This window comes from Haliotis cracherodii, unplaced genomic scaffold, assembly GCF_022045235.1.
Source record: "Haliotis cracherodii isolate W230 unplaced genomic scaffold, xgHalCrac1.p SCAF_12, whole genome shotgun sequence".
Classification (NCBI taxonomy): Eukaryota; Metazoa; Mollusca; class Gastropoda; order Lepetellida; family Haliotidae; genus Haliotis; species Haliotis cracherodii.
Window position 1 is genome coordinate 41,207,215 of NW_027266267.1, and position 26,003 is coordinate 41,233,217.

Genomic DNA, 26,003 nt, shown 5'->3' on the forward strand with positions numbered 1-26,003 from the left:
TTCCGATCATTAATCCATCGAGCTTGAGAACGGAATGGAGGGTGGATCTATATCATTCAATGGTTCCATGTCGGAAGTTATTATCCTCTCATAGGTGTAGAAGGAAATTTGCAACCATGGGAATGTCCACTGTGACATTAGTTAGACCACACCTGTTTCTCCACTGGACAAATTTGTTCCATCTGTTGTCATAAAGTTGGGTGGATGACGATCTCCATGATCTTGCGACAGCAGTAGAGGCAGCTTGGGAGAACCTGCATACCTGCATTCTCTACAAGATACTTTCAAGGCGGTGAGATGGAGGCTTGGAAGATTGGAGTAAAATAGGTTCCACTTGGGCTGACGCAGGAGATCTTTGCGAAGTGGAAGAGTGAGTGGCTCGTCCATCAGGAGCGATAGTAGTCTGGGATACCATGTCCTGCTTGGCCAAGATGCAGCGATGAGGATGACTGTGCAATTGGTCACTTCCAACTTATGTATGACCTTGTCAAGGAGAGATCTAGGAATGACCATGGAGGGAACTCGTAGGCGAACAGTCCTGTCCAATCCATGGATAGTGCATCTATCTGGATCTGAGTTGACATAAACCAGAAGTTGATGGTTGAGACAGGTCACGAAGAGGTCCAGATGTGGGGTGTCCCAAATGGAGGTTATCCAGTTAAACACGTCTGGGGGAAGAGCCCACTCTGTGGGTACGATCCTCCCTCTCAGGGATAGGCTGTCCGCTAGTATGTTCAGTTTGCCTGGAATGTCTCGATCCTTCTGGCAGCTGAATGAGTCAGCCAAGGCAAATAGCTGAGTAGTTTCATCAGCGAACTGGACTTCAGCCTTCTGTCTGTGGCAATCAGTACGGATAATTTGATGAGGCAATCTTTTCAAATCTGGAGAGCATCATAGATTGCTATCATCTCTCTGCAGTTTATGTGATGAGCTGTTTCAGTCTCGTCCCATAAACCCTGAACTTCGAGGTCGTCTATGTGAGCTCCCCAACCTGAATCCGACGCGTCTGTGAACAGGTGGTGTTCAAGACCAGGTAGGGTGAGAGGAATCCCCGTCATTACATGATCTCGTTGAGTCCACAAGATTAGATCTTGGCGCAGATAGAGAGGTATAAGTACCAGTGTATCCTATTTATGATTATCCCTATGCTTGGATCTATCATCAGAGGAAGAAATGTGTACCCACCTTTTGAAGCTGTAGGTGATGATCCCTCCAAGCAAAATCCCTTTAAGATTGGGCTGAATATCGCATTGGTAAAAGGATGGAAAAGTTTTCTGTGATTCTCACTGACAACTTGAAACCACTTGTTCTGAGGAAACTGAAGTCCATGAGGCAAGACTTGTGGCTAGAGCTCTGATTTCATAGGAAGAACACGATCCTGGGTGAGGCCTGGCGATACCATGAGGCTATGGGGCCTTAAGCCATTCAGCTACGGTGGCCTTAGTAACGTTGGTGATGGGGAACTGTAGAAGCTAAAAGAACTCGAGAGCTCTTATGGGGCACAGAAGACTGTCAGGATGATCCATCGTAGGTCACAGTGCAGGAATGGTGTAATGTCTGTGACCCAAGGGGCCAAGAGCAGCAGCTTGGTTCTTAGCTATGAAATCCAGGAGAGAACGTAAGGTGACAAAAGACCCATTGGGGGTACGAGTGAGGCTTGAGTAATCGAGTACGTGTAGCTCAGAGAACCTAGCAGCAGTTGCCATGGCTAATAGGAAGGCAACTTTCATTTTCTTTTGGAGTAATAACAGATATCATGTGGGAAGCCACCAAAGTCCTGTCTACCAACAACAACTGGAGACAAAGGAAACTACAAGAAGCCATTGACATCAGGAGACACCAGCCAGCCATGAGCGGTGACCAGGGAACCCATCTGCCTAGTGCTTGGGACATTGCTTTGATCTTTGTCAGGGCTAATTGCCTAGCTGGCTTCAATTTGCCCCTTGCTATGTCCATTCTTACACCTATCAGTGCTAATTTACCCCCAGTCTGGTCGACTCCTTCACAATGGGTTGTGAGGCATGATTTCTTTCTGTAGGCTTAGACAAACGGTTGGTAGAGCTGTGGGGGGATCTGAACGGTCATGGACAGTCCCCCATGTGGCCTCATGGCCTGGGTATTCTTCTGCCCCTTGGTGGAATCAAGTCTTTTGAGCAAATAATAGCTCCAGCAGGGTGACCGGAAACTCTGGATGTGCCAGCGGCACAGACAACTGTTTAGTGTCTGATGGTTGATCAGACACTAGAGAGCAGAGAGCTAGGTTGTTTCTCAGTCTGGGAGATAATATCATCCACTTTTCTCTTGGCTGCATCTTTTCTCTCCCTTTCCTGGAGAGAGGGAGACAGAGGGGACAGCGATCATCCTCTGGACAGGTGGATTCTCTGCACTTCCAACACTCTACGTGAGGGTCGCCCGAGATCATAAATTGGCCATATTTGTGACAAGCTGACTCAGGAGGAGAGGACGCCGGGAAATCCCATGTCTATATCATGCATCTAATACTTATGAATCAAAGCCCATAAAACCACTAAATCATTAGTTGGATTAAGAAACTTATACTGAAATGTATTAGAATAGTGTGACTACAGCTGAGTGCTAGACAAATACGTAGACGTGTTGAATAGCACACACAGGAAACAAGTGAGGTTTTCCCGCCTTTACGCACAGAAGAGATGTAGACTGCTAGAGGTGCTATGGCGGGGACAACAGATTGTATAGTTGACAGTGAAGAGGACCCCAGTTGAAAATCTGAAAAATTAGCATGGTGTGATTGCAGCCAAAATCGAACAATAGTTATCATTGTAAATAATTCTAAGAATACCACCTCTATTACATATCTGCCATTAATCCTGTATTTTGACTTCAATCACACTAACTAAAATTTTCAGATTTTCAACATACGTCCTATTCACTGTCAATTACACACAATTTGTTGCCACCAAGTAGTTTCGTAACTACCCACGCCGTGACGTCACCATGGCGGCAACCTCACTTTTTTCGCTCATCTCCTATTAGATGTAGATGAATTGGGGAGGTTGGAAGGAGTAATTCATATGTAATAGAAGTATTCTCAGAATTGGACGATAGTTTGTGCCGCGACCACTGGACCAAAGGAATAAATGCCCTGTAGGTCCGGCTGCACGGCACGTAAGTAAAAGCTGGTGTAGGTGTTTTGTCAGGCCCACTGATACCTGGAAACTACTTGTTCTACAGAGACTGTAGTCCATGACACGTGATTCATGGCTAGGGCTCTTATTTCGTGAGCTGAGCAGGATCCGAGGCGTGGTATGGAATTCTGAGCCTGTGAATAGCTTTGTGCAACTGTGGCCTTCATCTATCCTGCTAAAGTAGCCTTTGTGATATCCTTGTTCCAGTTGGTCTTACAGGAAAGTAAGAGTCTCCTTCGATGGCTATGTGGGTCTGAAGACTTGAGAGCTCTGATGGGACATAACAGTCTGTCTGGGTGATCCACTGTTGGTCCCAATGCCGGGATTGTATAGTGTCCATGACCCAACGGTCCCATTGTGGTAGATTGGTTCTTGGCTACAATTTCTTGGAGCGATCTTTTATTTATAGAAGCCCAATGTTCATCATGGGTAAGACTAGAATAGTCTGAGGCATGTAACTCCGAAACTTTGCTGCTGTAGCCATGACTAGCAGAAACGATGTTTTCCTGGCTTTTTGTTGTAGGGTAGCCTTCGCTATGGGTTCATAAGATTCCATTTGCAATCCGTCTCCTCCACCTTGTGGATGACTTTGTCTAGGAGAGACCATGGTGGGAATGCATAGCCAAATAGATTCGTCCAATCCATCAAAAGAGCATGATCTTGTGAGCTCTTGGGTCGGAAATTTGACTGACATAAACTGGAAGTTCATTGTTCTGGCAGGTGGCGAATAGATCTATGTGTGGTATGTCCCATATCTGAGCTATCCAGCTGAAGATCTGTTCTCCCCCAATGTAAGACGCTGTCGACCAGTATCTTCAGTTTCCCGGGTATATTTCTCGCTTCCATCCGGCAACCAAGGCAAACAAGCGTGTCGTCTCCATCATCTTGGAGTTGGATCTGTTTCCTCCCTGCTTCTGAATATATGCCACTACTGTGGTGTTGTCTAGGGCTTTTATGATTCACTTGCGTATTCGGTGAATCGAACCATAGCTATATATGAATTGAATTCATTACTCATCATGTATTTGTTGCAGCCCTAATGTTGTCCCTTGCTATGAGAACTTATGATAGATGAAGATGTGTTCTCCATTCCAGGATTGCGTAATATATGGCCTTCATACCCTGCAGTTGATATGAAGGATCTTCTCTGTGTTCCATGATCCCTGTGCTGTGAGATCGTCCATATGAGCTCCCCATCCCGAATCTGATGCGTCTGTGAATAGGTGATGTTCTGGCTTCGGATAAGTCAGCAGGATGCCACACACACATGCTCTTTGTGATTCCACCAATGGAGGTCTTGTAGCAAAGTTGGAGGTAATTGAGACTGGAATTCTAGCCCCTTCGATCATATAGAGTTGACCCATGTCTGTAGAGGACATAGCCTCAGCCTTCCTCTGAAGGTCATATCCTGTAAAGATGTCAAGTTGCATGGCAGAGACTTCACCATCTCAGCAACTTGCTGGTTTGACCTGAGATTGATTGGGTCATCTTAATAGTCTTGTCGAATCGATGCTCTGGTGGACATAGATATCCCCTGTATTCCTGGAATCTTACTCCAATGTATATAATGTCTTGGACCGGAGTGATCTCTGACTTGGCTGGGTTGACTAGAAAACCTAGGTAAGTCATAAGCTGGACCAAGAATACCATGTTCTGATGTAGTTGATCTTTCCCTTGGTCTTCCGCTAAGAAGTCGTCCAGATAACCATAGATTCGAACTAGCTAGAGATGGGGGAACTTGATGGCTGGCACTGTAATCCTGGTGAATATCCAAGGTGCTATTGCTATCCCAAATGGAAGGACTTGGAATTTGTAGCGTGAAGCATAGATATTTCCGAGATGATGGATGTATCGGGACGTGAAGATATGCCTCTGTAAGATCTAGGCTGATAAGCCAGTCTCCCTTCTTCAACGTCGACCCCAACCCTCTTTAGATCTATTAGCGCCCTCATCTCGGTTGTGTTCTTCTTCGGCACTAAAAAGACTAGGGAGTAAAAAGCCTTGGTGTTGTTGGACCCCTTAATTGCCGAATGGCTCGCTTCTTTAGTAGCTTCCTGGCGGTCAATTCTGCAGCTGCTAACTTCGCACTGGTCAGGTGAAATCTTCAACCCATGGGGTGGATGTTCAGGCTCGGATGTTTCCTGATGTGTAGCTTGTAGCTGTGAGCCACGTCGTCTAGAATCCAGTGGTCGGGTGTAACCTGCTTCCAATTTTCGGCGCATGGCAAGACGCCCACCCTCCCAATGGGCCTGGAGTCGGTATTATGTTGAAAAACGGGGGCGTAAATCGCAATCCATAGACGTAGCCAAGTGGAAAGGGACTATAACGTCAGAGGGGGGGGGGTTGTTGTAAGGAAGTCAGAATTTTCTTTCCCTCTGCCCTTTGATCTTCCACGGCGATTATATCCTCGTTTCTTGAAGCAGTCCTGCCAGACTTGGGATGACAGTAAATCTTCCTGAATCATGGAGACAGTGGGTTAGTCCCACTTGATCGGTCCTAATAGTCATAGTCATCCTTCATAGGATGGTTGTAGAGGCGGTATGGTGTGTCTGATTCCAGCGACAAACCAATTTATATATGCCCCGATGTCCATGGAGTATCTGGCAACCGATGCTATATCCTTGAAACATGATGTCGGGATTGCGCACTAATTTGAAGAAATTTGTAGAATCCAAGTGTTGCAACTCCGGAATTATAGCCTTGAGCGTCTTGTATAACTTCTGTTTTATAGGTGGAAGAGACCTAGACGTTCATCGTGCTTGAGTCTATGGATGTTATTCGTTGATTGATCTACGACCTTGCCAGCATAGCAGGGCCAAGGTAACGTCTGATAAATATGCTGAGATGGAGCAGGCAAATAACATACCCCGTATTCTGGCGCCTGGGCTGGTGAATCCTCTGTCAAATGCAGCCGAAGTGAAGGCATAAGGTGGTATAGCTCTTCATTCGTTTCTACAAAAGTGTAGCCATCGCTGTGATATCGTTGGGGTGAGTTGTCTATTTCTGATTCTGGCTCTGAGTAGCCTTGGGTATCTCCTGTTGGTGGTGGATAATCATATCCCTCAGAATCTGCCCCGTAGGGCTCGTCATCCTCTGGTGACCATGACTCCAGCATAATAAGTGTTTGCGTGGCTTGTAGCCCTTGGGTAATGGTAGCCATGCCTTGGCTGTCCTCACAGCTGGCTGGTCAGTCGGCTGGCAGCGAGCTGGGTAATTCTGTGGAGTCGTCCATGAGGCTGGTTTGGGTCCCATTGAATGATCAAACGGTAAGCCGTGGTCGGTAGGATTGGTAGCTGTTGGTTGCTGGCCCATGGAGTCTAAGTCTTCACAGATGGATGGTTGGACGGCTTATCAGTTGGGTGGAATGCCGTGGGGCCATACGCCGTGGGGCCATACGGCGTCTGGCTGGTTGCCGTGGACGGCCTGTCCATGCATATCGTGCGGCTCAGCTTGTAGATCTTGTGTAGGCTGGCCCACGTCCGTGGACAAAGATCTCTTAGTCTTAGCCAGAGCTGATACTGATTTTTCAGTGATGATCTTATCAACCTTTTTCTTCGCCGCCTCTCTCCTCTTGACCTTCTTCGTGGCCTCTGACATTTTGGAGAATATCTCTTCGGATATGTGGGTGCACTTTTCACATTGTCTTCTCTTCTCCATTGTGCAGGTCTTCCCTCTGCACTTCGTGCAGTTTACATGAGGATCTCCCATGATCATAATTCGATCACACTTCTTACACCCAGGGTTGATGGGAAACTGCATGGCGACCTCACAAACCCACCAGCTATACTCACATGCGTGTAGTCTCTTTCAGCAGCACTATTACTTCAAATATATATTTATTCTTATGTCTCTTACAATAGCAATCTTATCAGAATAATCTTAGGTTAATGTGATCTACTACCATGTTACCATGTGCTAGATTGTCACTTCTACTATAGTAGGTGTTGATTCTAGCACACACAGGAAAAAAGTGATATGGCCGCCGATGTGACGTCACGGCATGGTTAGTTACGAAACTACTTGGCGGCAACTAATTGTTTGTAATTTACAGTGAACAGGGTTGAACATGAAGAGAAGTTAATTCCTATATCATAAAAAGTGTATGCCTTGAGTAGAATAATAGCATTTTGTAGGCATGTTTTGTGAACGGATATGGATTACGTACCCAGTATTACCAGATTCTGTCCACAGTCAGGGATGATTGGTCCCCCTGATGCTGGTGAGCCTCTGTAACACTTGTAATGACCTTCGTCTTCCCAAGTTACATCAGAGAGCACGAATCTGAACAGACCGGTTCCTGATGATGACACGTGTCCAATGAATCTCACTCTAGATGTGAACTTGTCACTGGCAGCTCTGACATCATTGTGGCTTGTGACGTGAAGAAGGCATGTCTTTGTCTCACTTTTACAGACACTGAACTCCCTGGTCCCAGGATCCGGGAGAGTCCATGACAACGTGGCATAGCCGCCAAACCTGGCATACTCAGATGAAGTAACTGCAAAACAGAAAATTTATGAAAGTTTGACAGAGAGTACACTTGCAAAACATGTATCACATATGAAACACAAAGAGTGAATTATTTAAGAAAATTTGTTTGCAACAAAAGCAAAAACAAAACATCTAAAGAAGTGAGGTCAATGCTCTAGCAGTGTACCTCGTGTACATGTAACCATATGATGACTGTATAACATCATATTAACTACAAAAATGTCAGAGCTTACACAAAACACATATTTGTCCATAGGTCTGATTATAGTCATACAATGAGACTATAAATGTGTTGTAAATATTAGGGCTGCAACGAATACGCTGTGAGGCGAATATGATTCATATCACGAATATATGGTAACGAATATGAATATTTAATCACTAATACAGTAACAGGTCATCAGTTGATGTATTATTCATCATATTCAGCGAAACAATAACAAAATAAATTATTTGACATGGTTTGACCATGTTGATGGTGTTAATGATAATTATAATATTATACATTCATATACTGCACTTATCCAGGTACTAGTATCTGCTAAAATGCGACAATGACCAGTGACCACATAGCTGTCAAATTAAACAAGCGTTTAGTTGACAAAGTCATCTATATCCCCCACCCATTTTAACACGTTACGGTCCCAAACCAGGTAACTGACCCAACATTTCTCTTGCCCATGTCAAAAAAGCTGCAATGGAAATTCTAATATAAACATTTCTAAAACTCCTTAATATCAAATGGCACTAGTTCAGTATGCGCTTTATATTTAGACATGCAATGTTTGGCAAGGAAATATTTAACAGTTTATTTGTTATACTACTTAAGTAAACCAATCCTATATTAAAACTTAAATCCAACTTGTTGTCATGGAAACATAAACAATAAGAATTTCTAAAAGTGCTATATATCAAAAGGCACCAGTTCAGTATGTGTCTGGTAAACACGCAAAGTTTTGTAAGAAATTATTTAATGGTTTTTGAGTTACGCTCCGGAAACGAACACCACCCTTATAGAACCTAAGTCCAACTTGTTGCAATGGAAACGTAAAAAATAAAAATCTATAAAATTCCTAAATAGCAAAAGGCACCAGTTCAGCATGAGTCTGATAGACATGCAAAGTTTCGTAGAGAAATAGTTATGCTCTGGAAACGATTTCGGGACGCACATACACACGCACGCACAGACGGAACCCATTTCTATATTCCCCGCCAACTTCGTTGGGGCGGGGGATAAAAAGGACAAGATCTGAGGCTGTAAATGGGCCTATTCCAAAGAATTTTGTATTTATCATTTTCCATGATGCCCTCTACATATTCCGGGTCGTACCATGGATGGACCTCTCTGTCATAACAACAAGCATGGTGAAGACGGGAAAAAAATGATCAAGACACTGTCATGTCGCTTAAGATACTGTGTTTGTGCCAAAGCGGGGCATCCACTGACAACGTGTTGCACAGTCTCATTCAATTCATTGCATAATCTACATTTCATATTTACATTTTGATGCAAAATCACACATTGGTGGATTCAAGTGGGAAGTCACTGGTCCTGAGCAGCAAACAGTAAGCCTACTGTTTCACTCTCAGGTCAGCCGACTTCATCCAAGCAAAGGACTCTGCAGGGTTGCTGATCATCTCAACACACTGCACATAAACTCGATTCAGTAGTCCTTCAGATAGCCTCTCCTTGAAAAGTCTGGGCCGTTTTGATATGGTACTTTGCTTGGTTGACACTCATTTCTGTAACCTCCAGCAGTACAGAACCATCAACAAAATAAACACTGACATAGAGATTACCGTATTTTCTTGAGTATAGTGTGCACTTTTTTTCGAAAAGGTAATCTTAATCCCTAGATATAAAACAATGCCTAGCAGAACATTAAGTACTATTTAAACGGTAAATAAACATGTCTGGCGATATTTTATCTCAAATTTCGAATTTGTACTGACAAAGTTTCTCGGCACCCGTTCATTTGCCGGACTTCGCTGAAAGGGTATGGTGTAATTTTTTTCTGCGCCTAATATTCAAATTTCTTTTTTTCCAAAATATTGAACCCGCTAGAGGGGGGTGCGCATTATACATGGGTGCGCACTATACTCAAGAAAATACAGTATGTCCTTTACCCTTGGCTCGTTTATGAAAACAGTGGAATGCCTTGTTGTCATCATGAGTCTTGACATGCTTCACAAGATGATTAACAGACAAATATATGTGTGCAAAAATGCACAATACATTTCTATCATGAAGAGCCTCCACATTAATCAAACCATGCCCTCCCATTATGATTGGTAAATATAAGCGATTGGGGGAAGAGCGAGGATGGTGGGATCTATTGTCAGACATGATTCTTCGTGTGAGAGTGTCAATACCCTGAATTTCTTTTTTCGTCCAATCAACGACACCAAAAAATAGGAAAGGACAGGTACAGCATAAGTATTTGTGGCTTTAACTTTATTGTCGGTGTTCAGCTCTGAACTCCAGATTTTTTCGAGTCAACATTTGTACCCAGCCAGAAGTTTGTCCTTGATATGTGCATTCTGGAGTTTTTCCCTAACCTGCATCCCTAAGTACATATAGGCCTATTATCAGCATCACAGAGCCAGAGGCCAGGAACATGGTACAGGCAGTTATCACTAGCAAAGCAGAGGAATTGGCAGGGGCCAGCATCAAGGTAACCAAGGGCCAGCTTCACCTCAGTTGCCAGGAAAATGAAACCCTCTACTGCCATGAGTCGGGTTGTTGGTGGGGTGGAAACCAAATACCTGTGAGATACAGGGTCAATAATTACGAAATATTTCTTCAACTATTTCTTCAAACCATTCGGTATTAAGCTTCTCCAAAAACAGGGGTGGCTCATGCTTTGGACAGCCAACGGTTTGGAGAAACCAAACATTAGATATATTGAACTGGAAATTGACACATTACGAAAAACAATTCCTAAATTGCTCTGATCTGGCAACCAGGCAGCAGAGGAAGGAGATGCCACGTATACATGGGATGACTGTTATTAGACTATGTTGAGACATGCTACTTCAAGAGCATGGACAGAACTTAAATGTGGTCTCTGAGATGTCTGTCCATGAGTCATGGATCAAAAGTTTCATGAAAATATCTGAAACAAGATCCATCTTGGGTACTGTAAAAGTAGTGGCAAGAGAGCCAGTCTGCGTACCAGGAAAGTATAATGTGGTTGTTGATGCAAACTCTCATAAAAACAACAGTTCTGTTCAATATGCAATGGTACAACAGATTCCGGTTTCACCTGGGCATTAGTCTGCAAACTTCCATGTTGTGAACCCCCTGGTTCAAGTTCAGAAAAAAGCCTTCCAAATCAGGGTGGCAAACAATCGGAGTGTCTGATATTTGGTGGGTATACAGTTTAGCATATTGGAAATATATTCAGGAACTTCCACAAGAAAAAGAAATCAAATTCAGAAAATTCAAGATGGAGCAGAAGAATACCTGGAAGTTTTTTGCTTTTGTGTTATACATTGCTTGGTTCAAAACAAATTATATGAGAAATTTGATTTCTATAATAATTTCAGGCCCAATATATATCTGGAGAAATCAGAAATAGTTTCATTTGATTTCTGGGTTAATCCAAAGACGTATATTGGTCTTTGGTTAATCTTACTTTCAAATTGGGAATCAGCTCGAAAAAGAAATTGTGGGCTCGTCTGTGATCGGAGTTAAATTTGCAGGGGATTTTAAAATTTAAACAAAATGATTTCAGTAGTTGCAATGTACCTTGTTACTTTGCACAGGATTATTGTAAAGTTTGTTACTATAGCATGAAGTTTAAGGGTGAGACATTTGTTGTGTCTCCAAGTAAGGGGCAAATCAGGGTGTTGAATAAATCAGAATTGTCAAGTGTTATAGAAATGGAAAAAAAGTGAAGTTAAGAAACTTGTAGAATATTTGGTTGAGATGGAAATATGAGGGAATTCAGCTTTTGCAAAAGAGACTGCAAAATGGAAATAATTCCTCTCAAAATTACATTGATGTGAGACAAGAAATGTTAGATTAGTCCCTCTAGATTTCCACTCACTTTGAGAAGGATGCAACATACTTTATATGACCACAAGAGCATTGGGTAATGTTATTGCTAAGTGTTTCGAAGGGCACAGCTGAAGTTTATTCAGCACTCCCCATTGATGTTAGTTTGAACAATGATGAAGTGAAGCTATTTTAGAAGGCTTAGAAGTTGGTCTGCAAGGCATATAGACAAAAGTTTAGGTATTGAATGACACGGGGTGATTATACATATGTGGAGTTCGCTAGGTAAAAGGAGACTTTGTTTGATAGGTGGTGTTTATGGATGTTGGCCAGGAATTTATACTTCTTAATTAAATCAAACTAAGAATTTGTACAGTGTATTTTCAAATTAACAACTTCTGAAATGTGTTGAGACCATGACTTATCTAGACAAAGGCGCCCTTGAAGAGACATGTCTTGAGCGTCTTTCTAAAGATTGTGAGATTTTCTGTTTCTCAGATTTCTTGTGGCAGATTGTTCATAGCAATGGGTCACCATGTTGAAATGATCTATCACCATATCTGTTGGTGTGGTACTTTCGTACCACTAGCTGATGATGATCTTTTAATCGGGGAGACATGCTGGCTTGTATGGTACAAGCAATTCCTGTAAGTATGGATTGGCAGCCATTGTAGTCATGTGTTCTCGCTAAGGTGTTCTAGTCAGAAATTCTTGCACCTGCATTCTGAACATGCAGTAGTTTTACTACATCACTCTTTGGTAGATCATAGAGGAGGGAATTACAATAAACCAACCTGGAGACGACAAAAGCTTGGATCAACAATGAAATTTCCTTTGTCCGATGTTGATATGAGTTTGTCCTTTGGTAATTTGCACATTTGAATATGGCTGTGATATGCTTATCTAATCTGTAGAGCGGATCCATGATGACACCCAGATTTCTCGCACAATGATACACCGTTGCCGTTAGCTGCAATTTGGAGCATGTGTGGTAGGAGAATTTCGTTGATGTATCATTGAGCCGTAAGATGGCCCTGGATATGGACCAAACCTGCACTACCATGATGAGAGATAGCCTCCCACATCATAATGCTACCCCCACCAAACCTGTCCACTCCCTGAACGCAGTTTCCTGCATAATGTTCTCCCCGACGTCTGTAGACCCATGCTCTTCCATCCTCTCGATATGGAGGAGAAATCTTGATGCTTCGTTGAACCAAACATCTCTCCATCGCAGTTGAGGCCATACCCTGTTGACAACACCAATGCAGTCATTGTTGACGATGTTGTCGACTCACTATGACACGTCTAACAGGACATCTTGCTTGTAGACCTGCTGCTCTTAAACGGTTTTGTATGGTCTGGTCGGAGATTCTGCGCAGTCTGGGTATTTGGTATGCTCGTAGGTGGCGTAGTCGGATGTAGCAATCTTGGGGTGGTTCCTCTTGGTCATCCCAACCTTGGCCAATCATGTGTTGACCCATGCCGGTGCTGGGCGCTACATTGAAAATCCTGGCTATCTTGTCGAACTGTCACTGTTCGATTGACACAGATGCCAGGCAATCGAAAACCCTGCACTTTAATACAGTTCATAGTGCTGCTGCACATGCAGTGTGTGCAGCTCCATGGCCCTTTTGTTAATGTACTAGGTGCGTTTTTCTGAATCGTACATGTTCCCCAACTAATTTTGTTTTTATGGCCAAAAATATCAGTTTTTGCGTTTCTTTTTTTGAAGAGTATATAAACTATGCAAAAGAAACTAGGGGATATGAAAATACACCAATGAAAGAAAGTGATAAATGTGGCATGAATATTTCCGAAGAAATAAAGAAGCTACCAAACATAACATTGTGACAGTCATGAAGCACATGACCTCGGACAGCACATTTCAAGGGGTGGTGTGGCTGATTTACCATGTCACATGTTTTTATGCAGATGCATATTGTTATCTTGGAACCAAACCTCTGGTGGTATAGCGTCTGCAGGGAGGAAAGAATGTTGGGGGTCGATCCCCAGCCGCGTCCTACCAAAAGATGTTAAAAGATGGTACTTATTGTTACCCAGCCAGGCGCTTGGCAGTAAGGTGCTAAATCAAGGACTGGTCCCCTTGGAGTTAGTATACAGTGTCTGAGTGGGATATTCATGTTACACTGCAGCATGGTATCTCAGTTGGCTAGAACTATCAAATCGGCATTAGTCCAATACTAGTACAGACAGACAGAAAGACAGATCGATATGTAAGTATAACCTGGGTATTTTGGAAAAAAGGGTTTTTAATATTAACTTAAAATGTACTTTATTAAATCAGGCTTTAGGTTAAAATACAGATGAATATGAGAGAAGTGACTGTACAGGGTGAGGGCATCACCCCCAGGGCAAATGATTATTGATTTTGCTAGTGACTTTTCATTAGTAAAATGAAATTAGTGGAATCCGGTCTTGCAATATAAGTGTCAGAGGGGAAATGAATGGATTGAACAAATTATCAGTCTTGATGAGATCAAATATTTCTGAGTACCGGTACTACTGTTCGATTGGAATGTCTGATTAACATGATTAAGTATCTTTTCGGCACCTTCCAGTCTGACAGAGTATTTAGTTTTCATCATAAAGTTCTTTGAGTTAGGAGTATGTTCGGTTGATCAATGATTTAGGAAATTAACTGAGGGTTTGGTTATGAGGAGCTTGATAGTAAAACTGATTGGAATGAAAATTGGGGTTCATAAGGAGGTGAGCGATGGGACTCATTTCACATGATGTCAAACATAATTTTTCTGGGAGGAGCTAAAATTATCATTGATAGTATTTTGTTAGTTGTCCGGGAGTAGTGCGGGGATTCGAAAACTCACAGCTGAACAGAGAGGTTCTCTCTGTAGATTTGAATTCCGGGTCATAAAAGCAGTAAAGTTAACAGTTGGCGAGAAAAGCTATCAGGCTCTTCAATACATCCCTTAGGTATGTGTTGTATTTAAGTAATACACGCAACAAGAAAACAACTGAGAACCTAGTTTACATTTACTATAACTTCTATCTTCAATAAATGGACTGAAGCACCCAAGTTGACTTGTGATTTGAGAGCTACATCATCCCCAGAACCAAGGAGTGGTTAACCAGAGAAAGTGACCAAAGGTAGTTTGGAAATGTCCTAATGAGCATTTTATGGACATTACTATGTTAATATCAAACAGCATGATCATCTTTGGAATGGATCCATAATGGTATGGGGTGGTATCACAATGACTGGCCAAACTGTGCTCCATATTGTCCATGGCAGAGTCACAGGTCAATACTATCAGGAAAACATCATTGCACAACTCATGTTGCCATTTGCACAACATGTTTTACAACGTGTCATCTTTCCAGATGATAATGAATGTGCTCATCGTGCCAGGATTGTGACCCAATTCCTCCAACAGCAAAACAGCCACGTCATGCCATGGCCATCACTCTGTTCTGACCTCCTCCTCATTGGCAGACGTGTACCGTATATCACTGTGTATGAGGCGAGTTTTTCGTACCTAGAATGAGGGGGTTAAGAAGGGGGGTCATCTTATACATGGAGTCGAAGATCTCATGTTTTTTTCCAGTTGTTTCACTTTCAGCTTCCACTGGCGATTTCAACTGGCGTTCGATAGCCTGCCCAGCAATTGACAATAAAACTTCCCATTTTGTCCTAAATAACTGTTCCAATTTACCTTTTTTTATACATGAACATGCTTTGTATCTGTTTTCCTTGAATAAAGTTGAATATTTTCTGCAAATTAAGTTGAAATGACCCTCGCCTCGATCCAGATTGTCAAGCCAGCTGACACGGTAAAACAATCAACATAAGTGAGCAGAGAGACGGAAGTACTGGTAAGCATTTGCATATTGCACATGTGACCTAACATGTGATAGCCGGTGAAGCTGAAATCAATTCCCGTTGTTTTTACAGTTGTATTAACAACCGTTGGGGACAGTGTGTGTAAGTGATTGTTGAATTAACATTCTGAATGTGAAGCAAACATAAGCCTTGTTAGTTACAACATGGTTACTTGGCGATTAAATAACTCACCATTGTCTCTTATGTTATTACTTCATAAATGAATTTCATTACACTAGCACCAATTTGGTGTCGCACCGTGTAAACACAAAAAGGCGACGTGTGCTGGAGTTACACACGCAACCAATCTTCGTAGAAAATATAAGGTTTGTGTGCGCACTTGTGATGTGCTTCATTCCAGGTCGCTTTATACACGGAGTGTAGGATTTTGGGTCGATTTTGAAGGCGTGTACAGGGGGGTCGTCTTATACGTTGGGTCGCCTTATACACAGCGATATACGGTACGTCAATGTCGATTCCATTCACTACTTTCAATGAACTTGGTGTTGCTCTCACTGATGAGCGGAAGAACATATTTGTTTGTTTGTTTGTTGTTTAACGCCACAATATTCCAGCAGCCTGTCAATAATCGAGTCTGGACCAGACAATCCTGTGATTGATATCATGAACATCGATCCACGCAATTGGGATACATAGCTATTAGTCGCCTCTTACGACAAGAATGGGTTGCTGAAGACCAATTCTAACTTGGATCTTCATGGGTTGGAACAACATGAATCAAGTTGACATTGGCCAACTCATATGCATGCCTCCAAAAAGTCTTGCATGTCTGTGTGGTTGACCTAATATTAGTGAGGTTGGCTGCAAAATGAAAATTTCGAAACTGATCCCCAACCTTAACAACCGAGTGCACCACCTTGTCATCACACCTGCCATTAGAACCCATGAGATCCTGCAGCCTGTGTATCATTTCCATTTGCTTATATGATATAGATCAGAAGATATGTCTTGATGATTCCCACTATCCCCTACTGTTTTTGCATAGTATATATCAGGGATGTACATTAGTCCCAAATCAAAATAAGCAGGACATGTCAACAAGTGAGTGAGTTAGTTAAAATTTAAAGTCATATTGGCAACAACAGACAGTAAAATAACTAGACTTATCACAGATTGATATTAAAACTAGCATGGAACCATATAAATACATCACTATGCATGACAATACATATATAAAAACAGGCTATCGAGTGAGATCACCATGCTTGGGACCATGGGGACTTACAGTACTTCTGCTATCTGCATGGACCCCTGCAGGAATTACATCATCCCTTCAGGTTTCGGCGATTATTGACACATTTAGCCTAACATTAAAACAGCACATAGTCTACAAATAAAAAACGTGGTACTTAGAACAAATCTACTTGGCAGGGTATGTCAATTATTTTACACTACTTCAAACCCCTTTGAGGGTCATCTACTAACAATCTCTGTTATCACATTTATTCTGCCAGTTATAAAAATCCTGTATTTTATACACAACATAGTAATCAAAATTTATGAAAATTCAATTTCTTTTCTAAAAAACAATTACTAAATGAGAACTGATATTAAAAAGATTCATTATGGTTGAAACTTTGAACTAGTTATCCCTTGTGATGGAAAAAACAATTCAGTCAAGCAGGACATGCTTGACTGCAATGCTTTCATCACAAGGGATTTAGAAGGTAGGATCCTCACCTAATTTCATGTATTTTATTTATAGCTTCTTGGGTGTCCCATCTGATGACAACTTTGCTATCGCTGTAGCTGATAAGTGGTGTCAGATTTGTTGCGTGCTGCTTTAGCTGCAGCATCAGCCATGGAGTTACCAGTGATCCTAATGAAGCGGCCATAAAATTTCTGAGTCCCGTGATGGGATTCGAACCACAGACCTTCTGATCCAAGGTCAGACGCCTTGTCCACATGACCAAAGAGGTTAACCCCGTCAGCAAGCTGACAAGGTAAGGATATCATCTGTAGGATGACTCCACGCCCTGCTGCACCAACATGGCAGAGTAGCCAACAAAAGACGATGCCATAATGCCCAGTAGCAAGTTCATTATATAATTCAACAATTTCGACCAAAAGTGGATGCTGACATGACATGTTATGAGTGAGTGAGTGAGTTTAGTTTTACGCCACTTTTGGCCATGATTGCTTCAATAAATTTGTATTTTAAAACTTATTGTTTTGCTGTTGTGCTTGTGATCACTGGATGAAGTCCCAGCTGGGATTAAGGAGTCTACCTCAGATCAGTGGATCTAATACAAGACAAACCATTGAGATGGGATTTAAATTATTTATTTGTAAAGCTAGGTGGCCTTTACTAAGTGCAGGCACGTGATGTCTACTAACATTTCGGGGAGTTGATGTCTTGGCCATATCCTCCCTGTTCTGTTGCCTGTACACAGGCCAGAGTCCTGTGTCTAGATCGACAATCGGATCATCTAGAAAACCCATCCATCTGACGAAAGGTGGGGGTAATACACATGCTGGACTGTATGCTGGGATGAGTAACAATGGTGAACGACAATGGGCCATCAGCCATGTTGGTTGTACCGGTGGCGATGGTGGTGGTTCGTGTTGCTTCAGGTGATTTTTATGATCGTCCTGGCGTCTTTTGGCATATTGCACAGATGAACCTGTAGGAGCTACGAGCGCTCCTAATGTCTTTGTAGTCCATCCTGGCAGGAGTAACTTTTAGAACGTTGTGGGCAATCAAGGTCTTCCATGATTGTGAGTGCTGATTGTTACGTCATTGAGATAGATGTCAAAGTTAGTAGTAGTCATGTTTTGATTGGTGTATCAGAATTGGGTTTGTGTGGAGAAAGAGCTGTTCCAGATAGAAACAAAAGACAATGAGGGAGTGGGGGGAATTCCAGGATTAGATCTTGTCGTTTATCCCAGCTACATCAGGGACACCACCGACTTTATCCAGACCCTAGGTAACTTCAACCTCCCACCAAACAGCAACATCATCTTTGTCACATCCCTTTACACCAAGATGCCAAATACGGGAGGCCTTCGATCTGTAGCCCAGGCTATTAGATGATTCAAACCTAACTGGTCTATCAGACCCACTAGTTTTTCAAACTTAAGTCAAATGACATCTCGACTTCCGTCGCCTTGAATTCTCGGCTCGGACTTGATGTTTCATGCAAAAATATATGCATGAAAAATCTTTGTCACAGATTGTAACCTAGCACGATACACTCACAAAGTTCCATATTTTTAATATATGTTGTGATTTCCAGTTTAAAAGTTCAGAATAACACGATTAAACAAAAATCTTTCCTCAACTTCTGAAATTTATCATAAACGAGTTTTGTACAACACCTGTAATTTGATTGGCTGCTTAAATTTGACTAATCACCTTGTAGCAGATTTTGGCAAGAAAGCATCATTAGAAACCAATTTTAATCCAATGAAATCGCTTGTAATAACTATGAAAAAACTCCAGGCGATGTTACGAACATGTAGATGAAGGAATAAGCTTTCCAGCAATGGTTCATATGCCAGTCTTCGACGAACGTGCTATTCATACGAAGCCTCGAAAACGGGGGTATTTCTTCATGTTACTGAGCGGACAGCAGGGGTCCGGAAATTGTCATATGCGCCGGACATGTCCGATTGGGAATCTCAAAAGTCCGGTTTAAAATATTGCTTACCGGACATTTAAATTTTTCTGTACAGACATTTTAAAAAGTATTGTCCGGACATTCTTAAATTTTGAAAGGACATGATCAACAGTTAGGACTGAGCAGTTTCTGTCTGCAGTTGTAACCCAATGAAGATAATCTACACTGACAAGCTTTGTTTGTTTTGATTGCTGTTAAAATACATCGTACCTACATGCTAGTCCAATCGGTCAATCACTGTAATAGGCAATAAACTGAGTTGAAACTGATTAATCGACTATTAATTACTGAGAACATCTTGTTCATTTGAGTGAAAGTGTTTGCAACTGTACATAAAAACCTTGCATCATCGATGTACCTCATTATCCTCACAATGCTACGATACGTAACCTCAGACAAGAAGCGAAAGCGTGACGACAGCCAGTCGACCGATGCAGATCAGTCGAGCGGATCTGCCAAACCCTCAAAGTCTGGACAATCATTTTGTAAGTCGTGGCTAACGACTTTCACTTGGTTGACATACAATGAGGATTTGCAGATTTTATTATTTTCAGTAGCTAGTCGTATATTGAATCTTGATTGACCGCCACTTTGCTTTCTGTTATGGTCAATAATTAAGAACAGATGAAAAAAGTATTCAAATAACTATTGCTATCAAAGATATTTTAGTATTTGTGATTATATTATCTATCTTGTTTTTAAATAATCTTTAGTTATTTAAAAAAACTTTTATTCCGTGAGGTCATGTGATAACCAAATATGGGATAATACTCTCGATCAAAATGTTACAACGCGTACACTTGAGCAGACTCATGAATATTAATTAGACCATTCACTACGTTAACAGATCGTTATTATAACAGAAACAAACGTATGTTTCCCATGTATATCTAAAATGATATTATTTGTTATTAATTGTCCGGTGAATTAAACAATTTAAATTAAAACAATTCATAATTGGTTATATTATGAATACGTAACAACTTGTAATGTGTGTGAAAAGTTGTACTAAAATACTCTATTTGAAGGGTGTGTGGCCTAAATGCAAATGTCCGATTGGGATTTTATATTTTCCGGACCCCTGGCGGACAGCCTCTGTTATCGGGAATTGGGTGATGAGCAGATACTATTTATAATTCTTTTTAAAATGATTTTCCAATTATGTAAACAATGAAAATTAAACAGAAATAGGAAAGTGGATTTTATGGAATCTTATATTTGCCGAAAATCGTCAAGTTTTTGCTTCCTTGGTCCTTAATCTGGACATTAACAACGTGTTAGCTTACATTTCTTATTTACAACAAACTTAATTAAGTTGTAAATGCATCATTTTAAACAATGTGAAAAACATAACTTTCATATTTATAAACACTAGGATCAGACCTTTCAAATGGTGTAGAGCGTGTAGTAGCAAAGATATTTTACAAGCAGATATTTTCTTTGATAAATGTTGGCTTCATCTATCACACAAGAGTCTCTGGGAACTCGGTGTCCCAGCAGTAAATTCTATTGGTTGACTGGTGTTGAAAGAGTTAATAGATTAAACAATGTGGGGAACCATGCTCTGCTGGGCCAGATTGGTGCTATCAAGATTATTATGCACTCTGTTTCCTCCACCTTGTGGATGACTTTGTCTTGGAGAGACCATGGTAGCAAATAGACACACGTCTAATCCATCGAAAGCGCATCAATCTGGTGAGCCATTGGGTTGGGAACTGGACTGACATAAACTGGAAGTCGATGGTTCTGGCAGGTGATCTAGGTGCTGCATGTCCCATAACCTGGTTATCCAAGCTAAGATCTGGGGATGTAAGGTCCATTCTGTTGCCACTATTCTCCCCTAGCTGTAGGCAAGGATGTTAAACTTCCCGGGAATATGGAGTCTGTCACGGCAAACAATCATGTAGTCTCCATCATCAGAGAACTGGAACTGGTTCCTCCTTGTTTCTGAATGTATGCCTCTACTGTGGTGTTGTCCCTGGCTATGTGGGTAGGTGATTGGGAAAGACATATCTTCCATGCCAGGATGGCATAATAGATGGCCTCCATTTCATTGCAGTTGATATGTAGGATCCTCTCTCCGGTGCTCCAAGATCCTTGTACCGTGAGATCGTCAATATGGGCTTCCCATCCTGAATCTGAATAGATGGTGTTAAGTCTTCAGAGAAGTCAGAGGAATGCTGCTCATCACATGCTCTCTGTGAGTCCACCAATGCACGTTCTGTAATAAGTTGAGAGGTAAGTTAGTCTTGAACGCTTAGGTATGGGATCATTGTGAAGTGATCCATGTATGTAACATCAACCTTCCTCTAAAGGTCATAACCGGTAGAGACGTTAGGTTGCCTAGAAGAGACATCCACCACCTTAGAGACCTGCTGGGTTGACTTGATAGGGATTGAATCATAGTAATAGTCTTGACAAATCGATCTTCTGGTGGACATATGGTAAGACCTGGAACTCGTAACAACGACCATTGATTGCAAAGCACAGGTATGGGCATCTTGTAGGTCGAGGCTGATGAGCAAATCTCCTGTATTCAAACTCGACCGCAATTCCATACAGATTCCATCTGGAACTTTGGAGGAGGTACCAGAAATTTCTTGTTGAGGATCATCCTCATGTCAGGCGAATTCTTTTTTGGAACTAAGAATACTGGAGAATAAAAGCCTTTGGTCTTGTTGCTCTCTGATAGTTTCCGAATAGCTCGCTTCTTTAGTAGCTTCCTGACGGCCAGATCTTCTGTGCTAGCTTGGCTACGACTCGACAAAAGCTGTGTCCAACGACTTGAGATTTCAGAATGGAATGCTTCTTGAAATGCAGTTTTTATCCATGAGCCATGACGTCTAGACCCCCAGCGGTCGGGCGTAATCTGCTTCCAATTTTCGGTGGATAACAGAAGACGCCCTCCCACTGGCCCCGGAGTCGGCATTATGTTAAAAGATGGTAGGCGTAAATCGCAGTCAGCAGACGTAACCATATCGAAAGGGTCCATAACGGCGGAATGGGTGGCAAGGAACTCAGAACCTGCGTTCACCTCTGCCCCCAGATCTGTCCCGGCAATAGGATCCTCATTTCTCAGAGTCGGACAGACGAAAAGATCACTGAGAAGACTGACGTTTGTCGTATTCCCGACTCAGTTGGAATGAATCCTTCCCCGAAGGGACAAACTTCTTCTCAGGTGGTTGTTTATATGACAAGTCCTTCTGAACCAAGGAACGCTTCTGGGATAGGAAGATCCATTTGCCTTGGCAGCTAGGTTGATAGTTGATACTTGAAATCGTTCAGTTGTATCATGTCTGATCTTGTCTATGACATGTCCCAAATTGCCATTGAACGTCTTGGGAGCACATATTGGTTGTGACATTATTAACCTCTTCGATTGTGTTGGAAACTGCTTTTGAACGAATCTGTGCTAGTAGTTGTTGACGCTGAACACAGAGTAGCTGTGAAGACATCCAGACTTGGGTGGAGAGCAAGTCTTCTTGCATTCAGACTATGGTGTCTAGTGGGGCTGCAACGAATACACTATGAGGCGAATACAATTCGTATCATGAATATAGGGTAGCGAATACGAATATAATATTGTTATAATACAATAACAAGTCAGCAGTTGATGTATTATTTGTTATATTCAGCATGTTCAGTGAGGCAACAACAACATAGATTATTTGAAATGGTTTGTTAATTATTAATATATTATCAATATATTATTCATTTATATGTATATGCTCAAATGCAACAATGACCAGTGACCACAATACTGTCAAATTAAATAGTATAAGAGTGTTGTCTTTTGAAGAAATCTATGCATAAAATATGTTCTTATGGGTATTTTTTTTATGTAAATGCATATGCTTGCATATTCATAAATATTCGATTCTAGTGGCCACGAATAACGAATTCAATTCATGAATGGATATGGTTCGATTCACTGAGTACGCGAGTGAATCGTAACAGCCCTAGTCTCTAGCAGGCTGAGAATGAGTCCAACTCGATCCATCCTAATATTCATACAAGTCTCTCCGGATAAGCCGATGTCTGCAACGGTGGAATGATGTGCTTGATTCCGGCGACAAACCAGTTGATATAAGCGCAATGTCCATTGAATGTCTGGACGCAATGGACAGGTCCTTGATCCATGAAGCAGGTAACGTGACATTAGTATTAGGGTTGCGTACTAGCTTTTAAAGTCTTCATCCAGAACTTGATGATCCGGAAGTGGAGAATCATGTATTTTATACAACTTCCACTTCAATGTTGGTAAGGGTAGGCGGTCATCATGTCTGAGCTTTAGTAGATTTTCAGACCCCTGATCTACCATCCTGCCTGCATAACTCGGCCATGGCAATGTCTGGTGGATGTGTTGAGATTATGTAGGAACATGACATCCTCCGTATTCTGGCATCTGAGGTGGTGAATTTTTGGTCATTGGAGGTTGGAGTACAGGCATAAGATGATACAATTCTTCAATGAGTTCAACAAAGCTGTATCCTTCTGTATAATCCCACTGGGGTGAATCGTCAGCCTGATTAACCTCTTCATATAGGTCCGATTCCACCTCAGAATGACCGTGGGTAACTCCTGGGAGGGGTGGATGTTTGTCATAATCCATACACTTAACATGTTCCCCGTGCGGTTCATCATCTGCATGTGGCCAGGATTTCACTATAAGTAAGGTCCGTGCAGCTTGTGATTACTGCCTGTGTATAACGGAGCCCTTACGGGAATGATGGTCCTCCATCAAACCGCTGGACTGTCCCATGATATAATCTTCGTCTCGGTCGGTTGGACGGTCCCGTGCAGTCCGAGCAGTCAGCTTTGGCACCGTCAGTTGATGAATCTTCCGTGACAATAAAATGGCCACACTTCTTACAAGCAGAAGTGGGAGACTCCATTGCGACCACACAAACACCTCGCACCAGCCTTATACTCACTTGAGTACGATCGTCACTATAATAAGCAGCTATTGATATAGACTTAATATGTCTGTTTTAAGAAAACATATAGAACAATCTAAGATTAATGTGACTAATACCAAGTGATAGGTAGTTACAACTATAACAATAGGTGTTGACTCTAGCACACACAGGAAAGAAGTGAGGTTCCCGCCATTATGCACATCATAGCTTGGGTTGCTATAGTGCTATATTGGGAACAACTAATTGTGTAAATGACAGTGAAGAGGACGTCTGTTGATAATCTGAAGATTTTAGTTTGTGTGATTAAAGCCAAAATACAGGATTTATGGCAAAGATGTTATAGAGGTAGAGGATTCGCAAGAATTATACACTTTAGTGTCAACACAAAAGGGATATATTATAAGGAAATAAAGGTGCTGCAAAACCGACAAAGAACTATTTTATTATCCCCTGCCACAAAGTGAGACGGGCACATAGGAGTGGGTGCTGTCTGTCCATGAGTCTGTTCATCCATTTAGCAATCACATTTAGTTTCCAGAGCATAAATTGGAAACCATTTAATATTTTATTACTTTACCAAAATTCAGGTTTCTTTCATTACCAGGGCGTACCTTTACAACCAAATGGGTTGTTTCTGGATCATATATCCATATTTCTTTCAATATATCTTCTATGAAACTTTATACTAATATTAAAGAAATACTGAAATTGTTGTGCTATGTTGGATTTTCTCAAAAATAAGATCTGCACATGGTTGTCAAAGAACCATAATTACCTAATTGAGAGGCATACCACTTGACAAAGGAACTTGTACAAGGTATATATATGGTGAATTATTGTGAAGAAAAACACAAACCACAATTTACAAACGGCATCTGAACCTGCCTACTTCCTAACAGTGGGTTTAAATAGTTTCACATTGAAGTTTCAGTGAAGTTGTCAAGATTGAGTTTTTGTATAAAAAAGATTTTGAAGTTAGTCTCCCTTTCTCTTTGTATATGCACTACTATATGAACTAATTTCTAATGTGCCCCATGGTAGGGGGATAGTGAAGTGATAGAAGTGATAAGAAGTAAATGGAGACAAATTAAAAAGCAAGCAAAATATCATGGAAGTACACATCTACATACCTGTCCATACAGCCTTAAATCCCTTCCAGGTATAATATCCATCCGTAGTAAACACAACACGGTAGTAGACAGCTGACTGGACAATGTAGCCCCGTCTGTCTCCACGTAGATGGACAAGGAGGTTGTCGGAGGCGTCATAAACCTGCAGTTTACAAATGGAGTAATAACATTTAAATCTACATCATGTAGGTCTAGGAAATGAAGATTTTTCTGGATTTATGTTTTTCTTTTTTGTTTGTTGTTTTACGCCGCATTTCTATTAGTGTATTACATTTTCTAGAATGCTCGCGGCAGACACTCTGACAATGAGACGTCTCAAAATTAAATACTGGGTACAATTTAAACGGTCCACATGAATTCACAGCTATACACAAATAAAAACTAGAAAGTGTTTTTACTCGTAAAAACATATGTCTCCCCCCACTCCCCTAACCCCCATTCATTCGTTTACTTCACGTTAAACCCATCTCTTCATTCCCACCCTCCATTACTAAATAACAGAGACAAAAATAGAAATTTCAAACAACTAATGGGCACCACTTCAGTGCTGGGTTAATGTGTATACAAAGTTTCGCGAAAAAATATTAAATGGTTTCTGAGTTATGGTCAGGAAACAAAGCTTACCCCCATTCAGAGTCTATGTTCAACTTATCTCCATGGAAACGGGAAAAAATAAAAATGTCAAAAGTCTCTAAATAGCAAAAGGCACCACTTCAGTGCGAGGTTAATGTGTATACAAAGTTTCGCGAAAAAATATTAAACAGTTTCTGAGTTATGGTCAGGAAACCAAGCT

At 41.5% G+C, this 26,003-nt stretch overlaps 1 protein-coding gene across 1 annotated transcript in view; it reads right to left on the minus strand.

Moving 5' to 3' along the window:
* Nucleotides 1–26,003, minus strand: part of LOC139457383 (scavenger receptor cysteine-rich domain-containing protein DMBT1-like) — a 92,243-nt gene that overhangs the window by 22,392 nt on the left and 43,848 nt on the right. The window contains exons 4-5 of the mRNA XM_071238788.1: nt 25,211–25,352; nt 7,333–7,665 (exon numbers count right to left, since the gene is read on the minus strand). Of these exons, the coding sequence (XP_071094889.1) occupies nt 7,333–7,665; nt 25,211–25,352 (475 nt within the window). The remainder of the gene's footprint in view (nt 1–7,332; nt 7,666–25,210; nt 25,353–26,003) is intronic.